The 17387-nt window shown below is 39.4% G+C and overlaps 3 protein-coding genes across 4 annotated transcripts; 1 reads left to right on the top strand and 2 right to left on the bottom strand.

The window, feature by feature from the left end:
• Nucleotides 1–635: 635 nt before the first annotated feature.
• On the bottom strand, nucleotides 636–5681 carry nfu1 (NFU1 iron-sulfur cluster scaffold homolog (S. cerevisiae); the record flags this gene model as incomplete). Its single annotated transcript, XM_030738229.1, has 8 exons — nucleotides 636–992; nucleotides 1090–1264; nucleotides 1361–1424; nucleotides 1536–1653; nucleotides 1748–1814; nucleotides 2139–2274; nucleotides 2557–2657; nucleotides 5563–5681. Coding segments are annotated over 8 exons (816 nt in total), but the record flags the coding sequence as incomplete, so codon positions are not given.
• Nucleotides 5682–5686: 5 nt separating this feature from the next.
• Nucleotides 5687–10787, top strand: c9h9orf78 (chromosome 9 C9orf78 homolog). Its single transcript, XM_030737262.1, has 9 exons — nucleotides 5687–5863; nucleotides 6007–6066; nucleotides 6161–6212; nucleotides 6321–6391; nucleotides 6493–6570; nucleotides 8857–9054; nucleotides 9225–9361; nucleotides 9470–9574; nucleotides 10324–10787. The coding sequence occupies exons 1-9, from the start codon at nucleotides 5787–5789 to the stop codon at nucleotides 10419–10421; spliced, it is 876 nt and encodes a 291-aa protein (XP_030593122.1). The 5' UTR covers nucleotides 5687–5786; the 3' UTR covers nucleotides 10422–10787.
• A 136-nt stretch (nucleotides 10788–10923) lies between these two features.
• On the bottom strand, nucleotides 10924–16478 carry med22 (mediator complex subunit 22). 2 transcript variants are annotated; one of them, XM_030737263.1, is made up of 5 exons: nucleotides 16320–16478; nucleotides 15957–16110; nucleotides 14527–14607; nucleotides 13887–14095; nucleotides 10924–11553 (listed from the first exon to the last, which is right to left on the bottom strand). In XM_030737263.1, the coding sequence occupies exons 2-5, from the start codon at nucleotides 16077–16079 to the stop codon at nucleotides 11361–11363; spliced, it is 606 nt and encodes a 201-aa protein (XP_030593123.1). In that variant the 5' UTR covers nucleotides 16080–16110; nucleotides 16320–16478; the 3' UTR covers nucleotides 10924–11360. The 2 variants fall into 2 exon arrangements, with proteins under 2 accessions (XP_030593123.1, XP_030593124.1); XM_030737264.1 differs by lacking the exon at nucleotides 10924–11553 and having other exon boundaries at nucleotides 13877–14095.
• Nucleotides 16479–17387: the final 909 nt, after the last annotated feature.

The raw sequence follows: 17387 nt of genomic DNA, 5'->3' as shown, positions 1-17387 counted from the left end.
ATCCCATTTCTTCTTGTCACCACAGTGGATCATTTGCCTCTCTCGCACCCTCCTCAGTCTCACCAACACTCAGCATGTGCTCCTTCGCTACATCTATGAACCTCCTCTGAGATCATCCTTATTTCCTCCTGCCTGGCAGCTCCAACTTAAAAACCCTCTGCCCAGGATATCCACTATCCCTCCTCAGAGGGACAGCTCCACCTGAGCTGTCCCTCTGATATTCTCATTTCTAATTGTGCCCATCCTGGTACAGATCTTTTTGTCAGTGTCACCATCTCCAAACCACACATCATAGCAGTTCTCACTACCACTGGAAACCTTCCCTTTTACCCTCACTGCTATCCTGTCACAAATTGCCCTTGATACTCACCTCCAGCCACTCCACCCTGCCTGCACTCTCTTTTTCACCTCTGTTGTGCACTGTCTATAGCTTTGGATGGTTGACCCCAGATTTTTAAACTTACTCACCTTCACTACTCCTTGCAGCTTCATGGTTAAACTTAAGAAGCAAAAAATTGATAACCCACTCTGACAAACTGCCAAACATCATTAAGGACTGGACTTGTAATGTTACACACAACATCTAACACCTTAAATGTTGCAATAAAAGAACATTATGTACAACAAAGGATACATCTGGTCACAAAATATTACAAACTTTATTTATGCACATACAATATATTGATTTTAAAACTAAAGGTTGCTTTGCTCGCAGACAGATGTGGAATTATAAATAAATAATTTCAGTTTCCTGTTTCTATGACTCGGCTATTTTATTTAAATACTGTCACTGTACAGAAAACAGCTAGGAATTGAAATCTGGGATAACATTTGAATGGATAATGGTAACATGTTCTTCACACAGATATGTCAACAGGTTGTTTTATTGCAATTACAGCTTGCATTAAAGTAGGCGGCTGGTAGAGCGAGGAATGTGTACAGATGATTTCAGTTGTTCAAACTTGAGCAGCCTCTTCCTCCTCCTCCTTTACCTGGGAAAACACATAACTGTTACTTATAGCCCAAGTTCTAAAAGTGAAAGTCAACATGAAGTACAATACACAAATAATAATAATAAAAAAAACAAACCTGTTCAACTGACTCAACTTCGGGCACGTAAAACTGCAGCATGTTTTGGATTCCATTCTTCAGAGTGACAATTGAACTGGGGCAACTGGTGCAGGAACCCTGCAGTTTCAGTTTAACAACGCCATCTTCGAATCCCCGGTACAGAACATCTCCTCCGTCCTCCTGCACGGTTGGTCTGGGGGAGCGAGAACATCCGACTTATGTGAGGAAAAAGCACAGAAAGCCACGGTAACAAGCCCTGATGTCAGAGTCCGTCTTCATAAGCAGTTACCTTATTCGAGTATCTAGTAGTTCTTTGATCATAGCAACTACCTCGTCGTCATCATCTGAAGGTGCTGAAAAAGAGAAGCAGAGATTGGTGTCCCGCAGCGTTTAAAACAGCTTGCCATTTCTGTCTATGTCAATGCTTTGGTGAAGGCTAGGCCACAAATATCTGAAATCCTCACCTGTATCTGGGCTTGGCTGGCTGTCCTCGTTTACAACAGGAAGCCCAGAGGTAAAAAAGTCCATAATGGTAGCAAACACATCAGGTTTAATTACTTTCCATTCCATATTTGCATCAGCCTAAAGGAAGGAGAACGAGAAACCAAGTTATTTTAGGTTGCAGTATGCACAGTACCAAGCCGCACTATTCTTACAAACTGGGGCAATCCTTTACCTTTGTGATAGTAATAAAATCAGGGCCCAGGAACACACTCTTGACTCCCTCAATCCTAAACAGCTGTCTGAAGACAACACAGAGCATTACTGAGGTTTTAATACATCTGCAACACATATGAAGGTGAACTTTACACTGAATACAGGAGGCTGTGCAATATTGTAACATAGGTAAGTATGAGTCACATTTATTCATATTCTATTTTTTAATAAGAGTGCAATTAGAAAACAACATTTCTGTTTAACACCGGATTGTCCTGAAACTGAGGATCTGAATCTTCTGCATCGACAGCACCATTTAAACTGATTATCATGCTATGCAATGTAAGATGGCTGCTTGAAATTATGGCTGTCTCTCAGATCAGTAATCATGTAATTAAGAACTCATATACCTGGCTAAAGGTGAGCAGTGCGCCTCACGCGGGCCGGCAAAATTCATTGTCCCCGTTTCAAGAACTACGCGACCCGGCAGGAACTTCATGCTGTTTGGATTTGGTGTCTCCTGCGTCTGCACAAACATGGTTCTTCCTGGATAGAGAGGAAAACAGAGAACAAGAACGTGGTATGAATCACCACGTGGTGTTTTCACTAGAGCAACAACAGACTCTAAAGCATCTCTACTTTGTGTGAAATTAGCCTCACAGTTCAATATTCTACAGGCCCCTGTGCTTATACTGCTCACAATCTGAGCAGCCAAACAGCAGCTGTTTTATTGGCATGGGGCTAAGAGTTATGTTCAAGACAATCACCCCCATACTAACAAATTTTATGTTACATGTGAATATTATGGGATGCTACAGGAATACAAACCAGGAACAATCCAGAGGAAATTTGGGGGCCATCTGTTCGAAACTCCTGTGGTATGTGAAGGCAAGTGTAATCCAGTACTCTGACACCCACTGCCAGCAAGTCTGAAAAATGCAGCAGATTAAAACATTTAATACAATGGAACTCACATCGATAAATGTGTTCAAAATCCGAATGTCAAGCACCCATGTCAGCCTGCTACATCTGCTACCTTCTTCAAGTGCTGATATCATCCAAGCACTTTTCCTTTTCAACATAACATACTATGTGTCTATACACTCAGAGGTCATTATATTAAGTGCACGTTCAACTGCTTGTTAATGCAAATCTCTAATCAGTCAGTCAAATGACAACTTAATGCATTTCGCCGATGCCCTAACATTTGGATGGTAGGGCCAGAATTTTGCATGAACATGAAAGCACAAATCCATCCTGCCTTGTATCAATGATTCAGGCTGCTAGTGGTGTAATGCTGTTTGTTTGGTATTTCCCTTGGCCAGAGGTGGCAACAATACTGACATTCTGTACTTAAGTAGAAGAACGAGTATGTGTGTGTTAAAAACTACTCTGGTAAATGCTGAAGTACTGGTTCAACTTGTTTACTTAAAAGTAAAAAGCTTACAGACTCTGAAAGAAAGTAACCCTATCCCTAACCTCATTATATATTACTGTAATAATATAAAATGATATTACATGAGAATACAAAAGTTATTGCAATCTAAATTTTAATTCAGATTGGAATAATTTAAACCTCAGCTTAAATCTGTTACATAGGACAAAAGTTGTTAAAGGGAATTTAAACACAGCTCTATCCTCTGTGTCCTACATAGTAGAGGGTGGCTGTGCCTCCACACCTAAACACAAACATGAGGATACTCAGGGGTTACAGTGGGATTCAGAAGGTGGAGGAACCCTAAGATCACATGTTGTGGCACTGCATGGGGAGAAGAATCACAACTTTCTATTGTGAAATCCACTATCTTGATGTGCAGGTTGCGATCAGCTGATCTGCTGCTGCTCTCTCCTTCCTCTCCTGTCCTCTTTCTTACATCTTTTCCATCTGAGTGAAGTTCTCGCTCATTTTTTTTTCTCCCTGGAAATAAAGCAGCTGTTCCTTTAGCTAGCAGACAGACTGTGTGACAAACTACAGACACTTTTTATGTCTGCTGAGCATTTAGAAACGTTACATTTAAAATCACCTGCCGCACGTTACTCTCTTTATGCTCGCTCCTCTTCTATTGTGCTAGCTAAATGCTGAAGTACCGCGAGCACCACTTACGGACATCGGCCCTCGGTGTTGTGCCAAAAAGCGATTTCCGGTATTTGCCAAAAAAAAAAAAAAAAAAGTACTGCCTGTATTTAAACTGCTGTAAATAAGTTGTTGACCTATAATCTGTGAAACATGTGTCAAAAATATCTCTCATGAATGATATCCGGTCAATTTGAGCGAGAAACAACATTTCTATCACAAGGTAGAAGCTGCACTAATTTTTTGGGAAAGTGACTTTTATTTATTTGTTTTTATCAAAGTAAAAACTGTTATTGACATTAAAAATGTCTTTTTAAATAGAAATCTGGCTCAGATGCCTGCAGAAATCACAACAAATATAACATTACAGTTCTATAAAGATATTTGAAATGGCCAAAAAGAACACAGACTACGAAAGATTCTTGCAAAACAAGTTATACCTTCATTTTATATATAAGTGCTTCATAAATCATGTTGACTGCAATCTATTTACCAATATAAGCAAAGACATTACATATAAAAGAACATGGAAACATCGGAGTCACTTTATGGCAGACAATCACTTTTTGGCACAACAGCGGAAATTCAAACTTTTCTCAGACGTGTTAACACCTAAAGTAACGAATCTGTTTTGAAAACGTAAGTAGAAAGTACACATATTTGTGTAAAAACGTAGGGAGCAAAAGTAAAAAGTAGTGAGAAAAATAAATACTCAAGTACAGATACCTGAAAAATGTACTTAAGTACAGTAACGAAGTATTTGTACTTCGTTACTTCCCACCTCTGTTCTTGGCATAGTTGATTCCCCCTTAGCATCAACTGAACATTGTTTTAACTCCATGGCCTACCTGAATTACTGGCCATGTCCTTTGGCCTTTATGACACACCATGTAACAAATCTCAAGTCATCTCAAACTTGAACAATACAGCGAGTTCACAGCACTCAAATGGCCTCCACAGCCCCGAAATCTGAATCCAATAGCGCCGCTTTGGGATGTGGTGGAAGGAGAGCTTTGCATCATGGGACAAAATCTGCAGCAACTGTGTGATGCATGGTCCAAAATCTCACAGGTGTATTTCCAGCACCTTGTTGAATCTGCGCCACGAAGAATTAAAGCTCTGTAAGCGGTACCCACAAGGTGTTGCTAATGAAGTGTCAGTGTATGAGACAGAAGAAACTGGGACTATTTCTATACCAGAATAATTTTAGTGAGACTGCTATCTCTGAAAATTTTGTCTATTACGGATATGGATTGTCGAGTGTGATGGGATTACTATTTATGGAGATCTTGCATATGGATTTTGTAAATATAATTATATTATTAAATTAAAATTTCCTCCACTGCATTGGCTGATTTTCACAATAGTCCAGAAAAAAACTAATTTCATCGCGTGAATTTCGTATTTTACTTCAAACATTATATCAAGGTTAAACAGGAAACGCAAGTCTAATCAAGAACAAGGACTTGCGGGAGCGATGAGACTAAGTTTTAGTAGTTCTTACACACACACACACACACACACACACACAAACACACACACAAAAAGAAAAAAAAATTCCTTGAGTTTGAAGTTTGTAAATAGCGGCTGTATCGTGGAGCGGTTTACAGCAGTAAGACATCCCCACATCAGCCGCTCCGTAGCGGTCAGTCTGCGTCACTCCGCCGTCAGCCTGACCATGGTTCTTCAGGTGCCCATGCATTCATATACACGATAAACAAAGCGCAGAGAGCACTGCAGATAAACACAGAAGAACTTACGGACGTGAAAGTCTCGCCGAAATACCCAACAACCTGCCGACCTGCCTGTAAGTGGCCATGTTTGTTATTGTTATACAAAAAGGACGGAAGTGGGGAGTTAAATAAGCGGACGTGACGCACTATTATTGTACATTTGTTAAATTGTTCCCCCTCTTATCCGAGCAACAGTTACAGACAACCGCAGTTTCTAGAAAAATCTGAAATAACCTTCTACAGTATATAAAATGCCGTCTGGAAAAAACTTTAGGAAGAGAAGAGACTCGTCGGATGTGGAGGAGGACGAGACTACCGAAGACGTGAGGTAAAGCCATCCTTTAACCACAGGAATAAAAAGTAGTTAAGAGTAACGTTATGTGTGCTGATGCTAATGGCTACATGCACAAAGGAGTCGTTGCATTTTTCTGGTAATATGCTTGCATTCACGCGTGTTTCATTGATGTTTAGAATGAAGTTAGAAGAGGCCAAAGAGCTACAGAGTCTGCGCAAACGACAGACCGGAGTCAGGTAACGTTAATATTTCTCAAACCACGAACGCGTCTCATCCAATTACGGAATATTGCATGTTACACAGACTGTGGGTTATTTTGCTTTTATTTAGTGTGACCGCCCTACTGGTTGGAGAAAAACTGCCTCCAGAGGCTGAAATTGAGGTGAGTGATCGATTTATTGTTTTTAATTGTAGTTAATCTTTTATTAACCAACGTGTTATATGTTTTGTTGTTTGAGCTTACGTTTATTAAAAGTATTATTTCTCACAGAACGACCCGTTTAAACTGAAGACTGGAGGAATTGTTGATATGAAGAAAGTAAAAGACAGGAACAGGGACATGTGAGTCTTTGACTACTCTCAGGCTAATTGATTCACTCCTGTGCATCATATGTCTTATGTGACACTGATTGACCAGAGATAACTTTTACTCCCATATTCAGGACAGAAGACGAGACAGACCTCAACCTGGGGACGTCATTTTCAGCTGAGACTAACAGAAGAGACGAAGATGCAGACATGTATGTAGACCCCCCCGATAGTGTATATAAAACAGGGGTGTCAAACTCAATCACAGAATGGGACAAAATTGAAAACACAGTCTAAGTCGCAGGCCAAACAGGATTAACATTTAGTGAACAGTCTAAAACTGAAAATATTTTAATCAGCAGTGTGAATTTGAATGGTCACAATACAGCAACTTTTCCCTCAACACATTAAATAAAATATAATATTTTTCTTTAAAATAACATCAGGGAAAATAAGAATATTTAAAGTAGATGAAAATTTGCAAATTTCTTTTTTGATGTGATATCAGAGGAAATCCAGAAAAAAGTTGTTTAGTTTTCTCTCTCATTCTATTTCTTTCTTACTTTCCATGGACTGACAATTTATCACACTTGTGTGATAAACCACATCACCAAATTCAGAAGGCATTTCCTCCAGAAAAGACTGAAACTGCCAGTGATTTAAACCTTTGCCTCTTTTAAAATTCACTAGCTGTGTTACAGTGCTTATGACATTTTCTGTCTTTAGGACTTTGCTGCGCAGTGTTTCCTGGTGTGTGACACAGTGATGCACTGTCAGCTTACCTGTGCAGGTCTCCCTTTACATATTCTCCCACAATTTTATTCTTTTCCCTGCACATTGCAGGTGATGAAAAGAGACAGGGTTTACCTCTGATGTCAGCAATCCTCCCACCTGTTTTCAAAGTCCACTTTTCATTTGGCCATTTTTGGGGGAAAGACTAGCTTAAATGCCACTGTAAAAAAGTGCTGACCAAGGTTTTTATCCACTGACCACTGATCAATGTGTCATTGGCAACACAGAAAACAGGTTAGTGCACAGGTCTTGACCTGTGCGTCAGCTGTTGCAGTGCATAGTGGGATTTGTAGTATTTGTAGTTGTGAACACTATTTACCGGTGGAACATTAATAATGGCCACATTAAATTATCTTGTGGGCCGAATATAATTATCTGGCCCAAGTTTGACACATGTGATACATAACAAGGCACACTCTCACCCTCATGCTTTTGGTAAGAATGTGCTAGCCAGACTTGAGTAAGGCATTTTGGTTCATCCCAGTCTGAAATATCAACAATAGACTTATTCTTATTAGCTTGAATGAGTCTATTGAAATGTGTAATAGGAATATTGAATACATATATAGTTTGCATCTTCCTGCCTCTGCAATATAATTCATATCCCCAGTGGGAAAGAAAATGTATTCCCTTCTCTAGCTTTCCTTTCAGTGATAGTAAACACTGCATGGGTGGATCCAATCCTTTTCCATTACAACTTTTCATTACACCATCAAGCACTGCTGTTTCAGGGTGAAAACTACTGCTAACTAAATAACGGAAAAAGTAAAAGAATTCAGAGCATCAGATTTTACAGGAGAGCCTTATCAGAATTCCCTACAGGTGAGCTCTGCACCTTCTTATTTCAGCTTGTTAAGTTGCAGCTGTGCACCGGGGCTGTTGTCTGTGTGACATCCTGCAGTTAGAAATCCTTGTTGTGAAAGGTCTCTGAAGAAGTGTTTGGTTTGTTGGCTTTGCAGCTGATGGTGCAGCTACTGTGACAGGCTCATAGATAGGAGCAGCCACACTCCTGAGCGACTAGATCATCCCTAACCTGACTGTCCCTGCATTTGTGGTTAATGATCATGTAAAAAGCATCACAGAGCTGAATCATTTTCACATTCTCGATGACTCTCAAACTCCAAAAGTCTGCTGTTGATACACAAAGTTGCCTTCTTCCCTGTCTGAAAATTTGCGTATGTGAGTAAAAGAGTGGTGAAGTGCTGCAGATGACACTGCGGGAAAGCAGAAAAGTATGCGATAATAATGTAAATGATGCCAAGTGGAAGGGGGATTTGATTCTGGTGTTGTAAACTGTTAGTTTCGATTTGATCCCATTTCTGAATATTGACTTCATTTAAAAAATACATTAGAGTATTCTTGCAAACACCATGGTTGTATTTTGAATATGTGACCTTGTATAATTATTAATATTATAAATGCTACATTGACAGCAGTACAGAAATAAATACTCTTAACAGGCTCCACAGTATATAGGCTCACTCTGGCTCCTGAATTATGTAAGTGGGGAAAAAAAGAAAATCATCCTCCTGTTTATGTTGTTGGGTTTTTTTTTTCTTCTCTTACCCTGCTTGCATACATCAGCACAAGATTGCATACAAAATCCAATCTTGTATACATAATTGTGATTCCCAGCATTTAGGACACGATTCTAGATAGTGTCAGACTTGGCTACAGCTTATTTTTTATCAAATCTGTCCTCACAGGATGAAATATATTGAGACAGAGCTAAAAAAGAAGAAAGGCTTAGTGGAGGCTGAGGAACAAAAAGTTAAAGTGAAGAATCCAGAGGACCATCTGTATGAGCTGCCCGAGAACATCCGAGTCAACTCTGCCAAGAAAACAGAGGAGATGTTGTCCAATCAGATGCTGAGTGGCATCCCTGAAGTTGATCTCGGCATTGAGTATGTACCAAATATATTCTAAGTAATCCATGACATTTATTTTAGACTCTGCAAGAGGTGTCTTTTTACTAAAATGGCATTTTTTTGTATTGACACACAGCAGTGACCACTTAAAAGGAATGCTATTTTTTTTTTTTTTTAATAGCTTGTGCATGTGATTTCTTTCCCAGTGCAAAGATAAAGAACATCATCCAGACAGAAGAGGCCAAAGCAAAGCTTTTGGCAGAACAAAGGAACAAGAAAAAAGACCACGGTACATCATTTGTACCCACTAACATTGCTGTTAACTACGTCCAACACAACCGCTGTAAGTAATCTGTAAAGAGCGAGATGAAGCAAGCGAGGTACTCGACACCTGAAATTAATGGGGAAGTGAAATGCAGCCAATAATAATTGTGCTGACTTTTTCTTTCAGTCTATCATGAAGATGCCAATGCACCACAGAGGCACCACAGACACAAAGAAGAACCCAAAGCAAGACCACTGCGAGTGGGTGACACAGAGAAACCAGGTCCAGAGGGTAAGAGACCCCACACACTTTTGGAGCTAGATTCCATTGTTTTGAAACATGTAACCCTACATCCAAAAAAAGTTGGGATGTGGTGTAAAATGTAAATTAAATAAAACAAAAAGCAGTGATATGCTAATCATTTAATGCCTATGTTTAATTAAACACTGTACAAAAGAAAGCCAGCAACAATAAGACTGGAAATGTTTGTAATTTAAAAATTGTTAAACTGCGGGGAGAAACACCTCAGCACTGATCACTTCAGTGGAAAGGCTGAGCCTTTCTTGGTGGGGGTTCACCACTCTGTGAAAGACTGAGGGGAAAATTTGGTCAATAAGTTAGGAATCTGGGAATGCCATAATCCAAAGCAATCTCTACAAAGAAAGGGATAAATCTCCAACCTTCAAGACCTTATGAGGCACTAAGTTAAAAACAGGCATGACTCTGAAGTGGAAATCAATGCATGGACTCAAATGTTTTAAAAACCGTTGCGAGCTGAAAATTTGTGAAATGGTCCTGTGGACCAGACTTGTCAAAATGTGCAACTCTTGTGCTCGCCAAAACTAAAGTGGATGATTTGATTATCAAAAAGAGCATTTCTCACTTTAAGCATTTGATGTCCTCTTTTTAACTGTGCTACATAGAAGTGTCACTGCGATCATTACATGTTAAACCGTGTCCCAAACATTTTTTGGGGGAAGTTTGTTTGTATTCACACTTTCTTCTGAAACCTGATCTCTACCTTATTTGTTAACCCACAGCGCCGTCACCACCCAACTATCGCAAACGTCCAAACAATGAGAAGGCTACAGATGACTACCACTATGAGAAGTTCAAGAAGATGAATCGACGATATTGAAGAGATGGATTTTTTTTTTCCCACTCCTTTTAAATACTCAGTGATTTCTTCTCTTTAAAGGTTGAACCATAAATCATTTAAGGACTGGTTTTCAAAAGCAAGTTAATGGCACAGCTCTAAAGTTTGTTGTATATAGCTGTATATAGCTCCTGCTGTTTGCCTATGTCCAGTACCATTGTTATGTCTTTGATCTCTTTTGCCCAGGATTGTCTCAATAAGGAATAATATGAGGGAAGCATGAAGCACATAAAATATTCAAATTGAGCAGCGCTTTTTTTGCCCACTCCTATGTTTAACTGTGTGTTTGTTTTTTAAAGCTGTCAGGGAACAAAAAAGATTTTATTAAAAAGACAACCAACAACAGTGTAATGTTTGATTTAATCTAACGTGCAGTTAAATGAAACAAAACAAATACAGTACAATGAGAAAAAAAAAAAAACTTGGAAAAGACATTAATATTAATGCAAAGTCAAACAGGAATTTAGAAAAGTATTTAAGTTTCAGTGCTTCAAAAGTGAAGTTTAAGTTGTCTGCATTTACTTCAGTAAAATAGTCATCATGGCTCAGTTTCCCCAGACATGAATCAAGTCTAAATGGTTTTCAATGAAGATCTTTATCAAATATATTTGTTAGTTTAGGACTAGACTTAATCCAGGTCTGCGAAACCAGCAGTTGTGTGCAAGTCTGTGTGTGCAGTATTCAAACTCAGGACAATTGGACTCATAGGCCACCACTCAAAAGACTGAGTGGTGGCCTATGAGTATGGTCTCATTTAGTTTTTTGTGACACTTGTTAATGCAAAACGAACCATCAACTTTTTTTTTTTTAGTTTAAGCCCAGTTCAAAGTCCAGAACACAAAACAGCCACAGCTCAGATCAGACACCAGCTCAAAAGCTGTGATGGAAACTAAATGATCCAATCCGTGCCCACTTTCCTCCTCACGGTTTCTCTACAGAGGCAGTCCCATGTCCGTTAAGGTGGTGCTGGGTGTTCGTCTCCTGTGACGGAGGCCCGTCCATGTCCTCCCGGTCCCCGTGCGTCGAGCTGTTGCTGCTGTCGACAGAGGCCCAACTGTCTCGACGCCGGTATGCCTCACACAGTGGCAGATCAGTGCTGTCCCACTGACTGTAGCTTTGCAGAGCAGAAACCAGTAGGAGGCAAAGAATCAGTACAGCACAGAAAGAGAGGAGCAGACAAGAGCGGCAGGTCAGAAATGAGCACAACAACTGTAGAGGAGCACGTGAAAGCACATTTGATAGAAGCACAGAGGTTATGCAGAAGCACTGGAAATGACTGACACGTAAAAACAGCTATATATTCATGTGTTACCATTTAGAGGGATCACTGACTTGTTGATTTAAGCTCAGAAGAAGGGTGAGAATAGGTGCTGATGGATCAGAAAGCAGAGCAAGTGCAGTGAGGATGGCAGGCCCACACCCAGCACGATTCAAACAGACACCTCTTTGCACTTCATAACAGAAAACAAGACAAACTATTACAGTATTTTGTCTCTGCTTTATTTCTTAATCATCCGGGTCTCTTGAAATAGCTGGCACAAAGTAGTACACACATACACTTGCACCATGTGACTCTGACTGACACTGATTATAAGGTTACACGTTGTGGTCTTAGGGACGGAGTCAAAAACATCTACTGTGGAAACTCTTAATAAATAACAGTAAACATGTGTTTACCTGCACAGTCTGTTCTTATAAAGTAGAATAAAGGCCATCACAATTTTATGACTTAAATAGTGAATATAAATAATCTCAAATTGAATCTTACTCTTACAAAAAAAAAAAAAAAAAAAAAAGATCTGTAAATCCATTTAGCTTTAGGTCTTCAGATGTTAAGGTGTGTTCCTTGCAGTACCCAGCAAATTTCTAACAATTCATCCATGGATACAACAGCAAGTGAAGTGCTTTAAATGACAGATTTTAATAAACTCTTTTTTTAAAACTGTAAATGGATAAGGGTTCTCACTACTTAAGACTTCTAAATGCTGAATCTCTCCCATGCAATATTAGGCAAACATCTCTCTAGGCTATCAGACACTGCAGACTAGGCAGGATCGTCTGCAGGGTTGCTCTGTTGTGATTGGCTATCACCTGCTTAGACATGTCTGATTTAAAGACTCCCCCAACCAACTAAAGCAAACAGACACAGACTAGGCAGAGTGTGTCGAACCTTGTCACTGCTCACAAAGGGCAAGTCCTGGCGGAAAACACTAAAAACTTTAGTAGTGTGTCACTGATTACACTGTATACAGATGTAGAGCTGGTACTGCCAGCATTTGCTGACTTCCCTTGCGTAATTGGCAGGTTTTGGCAGTTGGCGGGACAAAGCCGATATTGGAATGATGTTACTTTGAGCTCTTAAATTTTTCTGAAGAGTTCCTTTCATTGGGTACCACAACCTCCTGAAACCACATGCAAACAATCAGTGAGTAAAATCATAATTCAGAACCTTTTCTAGGTTATCAGCACCGAAGCCAAAAACATCTTACAAGAACCACCTTAGCTCCATCCACAACTGACCTATAAGCAATATATTGCAAAATTATTCACTCACCCATCCAAATAATTGAATTCAGGTGTTCCAATCGCTTCCATGGCCACGGGTGTTTAACATATGATATATGACTGCACACCAGTGCACAAAGCAAGTTCCATAAAGATGTGGTTGAGTGAGTTTGGTGTGGAAGAACATGACTGGCCTGATAGAACACCTTTGGGATGAATTAGAGCGGAAACTGTGAGCCAGGCCTTCTTGTTCAGTGTCTGACTTCACAAATGCGCTTCTGCAAGATTGTTTTGGGGAATTTTTGACCAAACTCCTAAACCTTGTGGAAAACCTTCCCAGAAGAGTTTGAAGCTGTTATAGCTGTAGAGGGTGGGCCGACATCATATTAAACTATGTGGATTAAGAGCGGATGTCACTCAAGTTCTTATGTGTGTGTGAAGGCAGACGAGAGAATACTTTTGCCAATATAGTGCCGCTGCAACACAAACAAGATCTTTTCCTAGAGCTTCATCAGTCATCTATCCATAAAACAACCAATCACAGTAGAATATAATGTCCTCCCAGCTGACTGGATCGATTTGAAATAATCCACACTAATATTTTTGGTTCCAAAAATTTCAAAAGTACTGATATTTAGTGGCATGCCCCTCTAAGCCTGAAGATCTCTCTCCACTCATCGATTATGATTTTGTTTAGATCATAAAGGTCAAGGCACGTACTAAACAATAACAATATAAAAGGCACTTAGTGAGATGAGGTCCATTACAGTGACCTACAACAATGATTTTTTTTTTTTTGATTAACAGTTCAGTTTAGATGCTGACACAACCCCTTCCTAGGGCTCAGCAGTAAATGGTGAAAGGTGCGACAGCGGTGCCGGGAATGGGACGAGAGGCGGGATATGGGGTGGGTGGGGGATGCAAGTATGAGCCTACTTATACCTGGAGGAGTAATATTCTTCCTCTAGCTCATACAGGTCGACGGCGATCTCGTCGCGGAGGGACATGAGCTTCTTGTCACACTCCTCCTGCAGTGAGCGGAGCTGCTGGTTCTGGAGGCTGATGGCGTCGTTCACTGAGGGAAAGTCGTTCAGAATGAGGAACTGCTTCAGGTCGGAGACCAGCTTCATGAGGGACTCGCCGGCACGTACCTGACACAGCAACACAGAAGACGAGAAGCTGGTTTGAAAATGGTCCTCAAAATGTAGAAACTGCTTCAGTTACAGGGCTGTGTGTTTGACATGAAGTCTCACACTGTTCCACTGGTTTATCAGTGACATATACACGACAACTTTATTTAAAAACGGTGCTGCAACATTAAAGTGTAGCCCCAGATTTGTCTCACTGTAAACATCATAAATGAAGAGCTGTAAGAAGCTGTTACCGAACACAAAAATAACAGAATTAGTGTACACATCTACCTAAAATCTATTTTCTTTAAAGTAATATGATAATGTAAATTTACACTCAAAGCAGCTCTAACTAGCTTTTGCTTCTCTCTCATCTTTCCTTCTCCCTACAGGTGCTTAGTTCTGTAACAGTCCTGGGTATGTGGTACATGAGTGCTTTCTGCAATACTTACAATGTTGGCTGCTCTGACGTGCATCTCATAATGGTCCTGCTCTGCCTGGGTAGCTCGGGATACCTGTGTCTCATCCTCGATCTTGACAGAGAAATAAGTGGGAGTTTATTGCACTCATGTTTAACCATGGATTAATTTAATTATACAATTTGTTCAAGCATTTAAGTTTACTTAAGTATTATGTCAAAGGAAGTACAAAAACAAAACAAACAAACAAACAAAAAAAAAAAAACACACACACTTTAGTGTATTAATAAAAATATTTTTAAAAAATCTGCCAAATCAAACATGAAGAACTACCCACTATGGTGACCCCTTGTGGTCAAGGGAGCAGCCAAAAGTAGCTTTCAATAGTATACAGTAACTGTAAAAGAAAAGAAAAATCAAACTGTATTTAGATAGATTTAGTGTGGAGCATCTGTTTATAAAAGTTTACCAATACAGTGGAGACAAACAGAATTTAGTTTAATAATTACACTCACAAAATTCAGATGAAAGCTCTCTTCATAAACAGCATTTTACTCTGAACAGTCCGTATTCACCTCTCTGGGTTTTCACTAAAGCTACTCTGATAAAGAACTAAACCCAATTTCTACTGTCACAGACACTTTATTAGGCCTGCCACACCAGTTTGGGTTGTGTTCTCTGTTGCCTTCAGAGCTGCCTTAATTCTTTGTTGTGCAGATACAACAATGTCCTGGAAAAATTCCTCACAGACTGACTGAAGCGTATGATTTGTCAGCAGCACATATATAATGGGAATCTTCTGTTCCACCACATCTCAAAGGTGCTCCACTGGATTGAGATGTGGTGACTGTGGAGGTCATTGAGTACAGAGAACTCACCATCATGTTCAAGAAGCCAGTTTGAGATGATTTGAGCTTTGTGACATGGCATGTTACCCTGCTGGAAGCACCCATCAGAAGATGGGTACTCAGCGGTCACAAAGGTGTTGCTCAGTTGGTACTAAGGTCCCCAAAGTATGCCTCAAAGTTCTGCTTTGATCTCAACAAGCCATTTTCACCCAGAGAACTGCCGCTCACTTGATATTTTCTCTTTTTCAGGCCCTTTTTAAAAAAAACAACAAAAAAAAAAACACTAGAGAGGACTGAGAGGGAAGATCAGATCAGCAGTTTCTGAAATGCTCAGACCAACCTACCTGGCACCAACAACCATGCCACGCTCAAAAATCACTTAAACCACATTTCCTCGTCATTCTGACACTCAGTTTTAACTTCAGCGGATTTACATGCCCAGGAAATTGAGCTGCTGCCATGTGATGATTGGATATATGTGTTAAGGAACAGTTGGACCTACAAAAGTGGCCGGTGAGTATAACTCCAAACCCACCGGTGAGCAGCTCTGACTGCAGTAAAAACTAAACAAAACACGCAAGTACACAAAGAGAGAGCAGACAGCGTGTCTCTTACCTTTGCTGTTTTGATAATTTCTGTGAAGTTGTCCATGATGGAGCGGATATCATCTTTGAGCCTCTTGTTGTAGTTTTGCAGCAGAGTCTCTTTGCTCTGAGGAAGCACTCTCTGAGTAGTCATCGTGCTCGGGAAAACACACTCCTCACGTTACCTGTGCAGATCAAAATAACACACAGGGGTGCCTTTAGGTGACGAGGTTTACACTAAAACAAGAAAACACATCATCCAGGAACGAGCAGCTAGCTAGCAACAAAAACCGCGTGCTTTCAAAAAAAACCTCTCGCTCTTAAACACTGTTTTCGCAACTGTACCTCTGTATAAACACACTTCATGACAGACTGCTGTATGGTTATTTCTTACCGCATAGTTTGCAAACAGTTTTATTGTATAAAACAAAAACTCCGAGGTTAGCGCCTTGTTCTTCTTCTTGAAAATTGTGCGCTCAAAATGTGTCTTCCGCAATACTGCCCCCTACCGATATCTCCTTCAACAGACTAAATTTATTCGATGTTATTAGGAAATATTTTCAATAAAAGCCTTTAAAACTGCGAAAGAAAGAACCAGTGAAAAGAGGACTGTACAGTTTTAAATATAAAGTAAATGTAAAACAAAACAAAACAAATCATTGAGTTGTAATTTTTGCAAATGAATGAAGTCAGTTATTTTTGTAATATTTAAATAGAAACAGAAATAAATGTCAAGGGATCTTTCCTTCCCCAAATCGGGTATTTCTGTAGATGACCCAGGCATGTTTTAGACTTATTTTTTTTCTTTTACTAGCAATCAATCCATTTACGGAGAGCTGTTTCATTCAAAATTAAATAAATAAATACTATTGATAAATTATTAATAAATATTCCATTAAATAAATAAATATCCCCATGAAATAAAACAAAAATATTTTTAAAAGAAATTTTTATCTTATTTTATTTTATTTCAAGATTTATTTATTTACTTTAAATAAAACTATATTGCACACTATGTGTCAGAGAACCTACAGAGCAGAGCAACCACAGTATGACTTCAACTAGATCAAATAAATAAAAAAAATAAATAAAAACACCAGTCAGTGCTCCCACCATAAATCACAACTAGAAGGGGGAAAAATGTAAATGATAAATATGAAGATACTTGTTTCTGTTATTCTATGTCAAACATGAAGCTGATGTAATGGTTATGACATACTCCATGATATTGATCCTCAAAGTTTTTTATAGGACACGTCATGCTCAATTAAAAATGGGATCGTGGCTTTTGCTTGTGAGACTTGGGAGCGGGTGTAGGTTAGGTTGGTACGTAGGTTGCAGTTTTTAGTAGAACACAAATAGCTTTAAAAAAAAAAATCATGTTACCATCTCCACTAACTCAGAAAATATTCAAAATGTGAAGGTAACATCTCACATGGGTTTATTAAAGACACTAATGTTA

Source organism: Archocentrus centrarchus, chromosome 9, assembly GCF_007364275.1.
Source record: "Archocentrus centrarchus isolate MPI-CPG fArcCen1 chromosome 9, fArcCen1, whole genome shotgun sequence".
Lineage (NCBI taxonomy): Eukaryota > Metazoa > Chordata > Actinopteri > Cichliformes > Cichlidae > Archocentrus > Archocentrus centrarchus.
The sequence above is the reverse complement of the archived record's forward strand: the minus strand, read 5'-3'. Positions and strand labels throughout refer to the sequence as shown.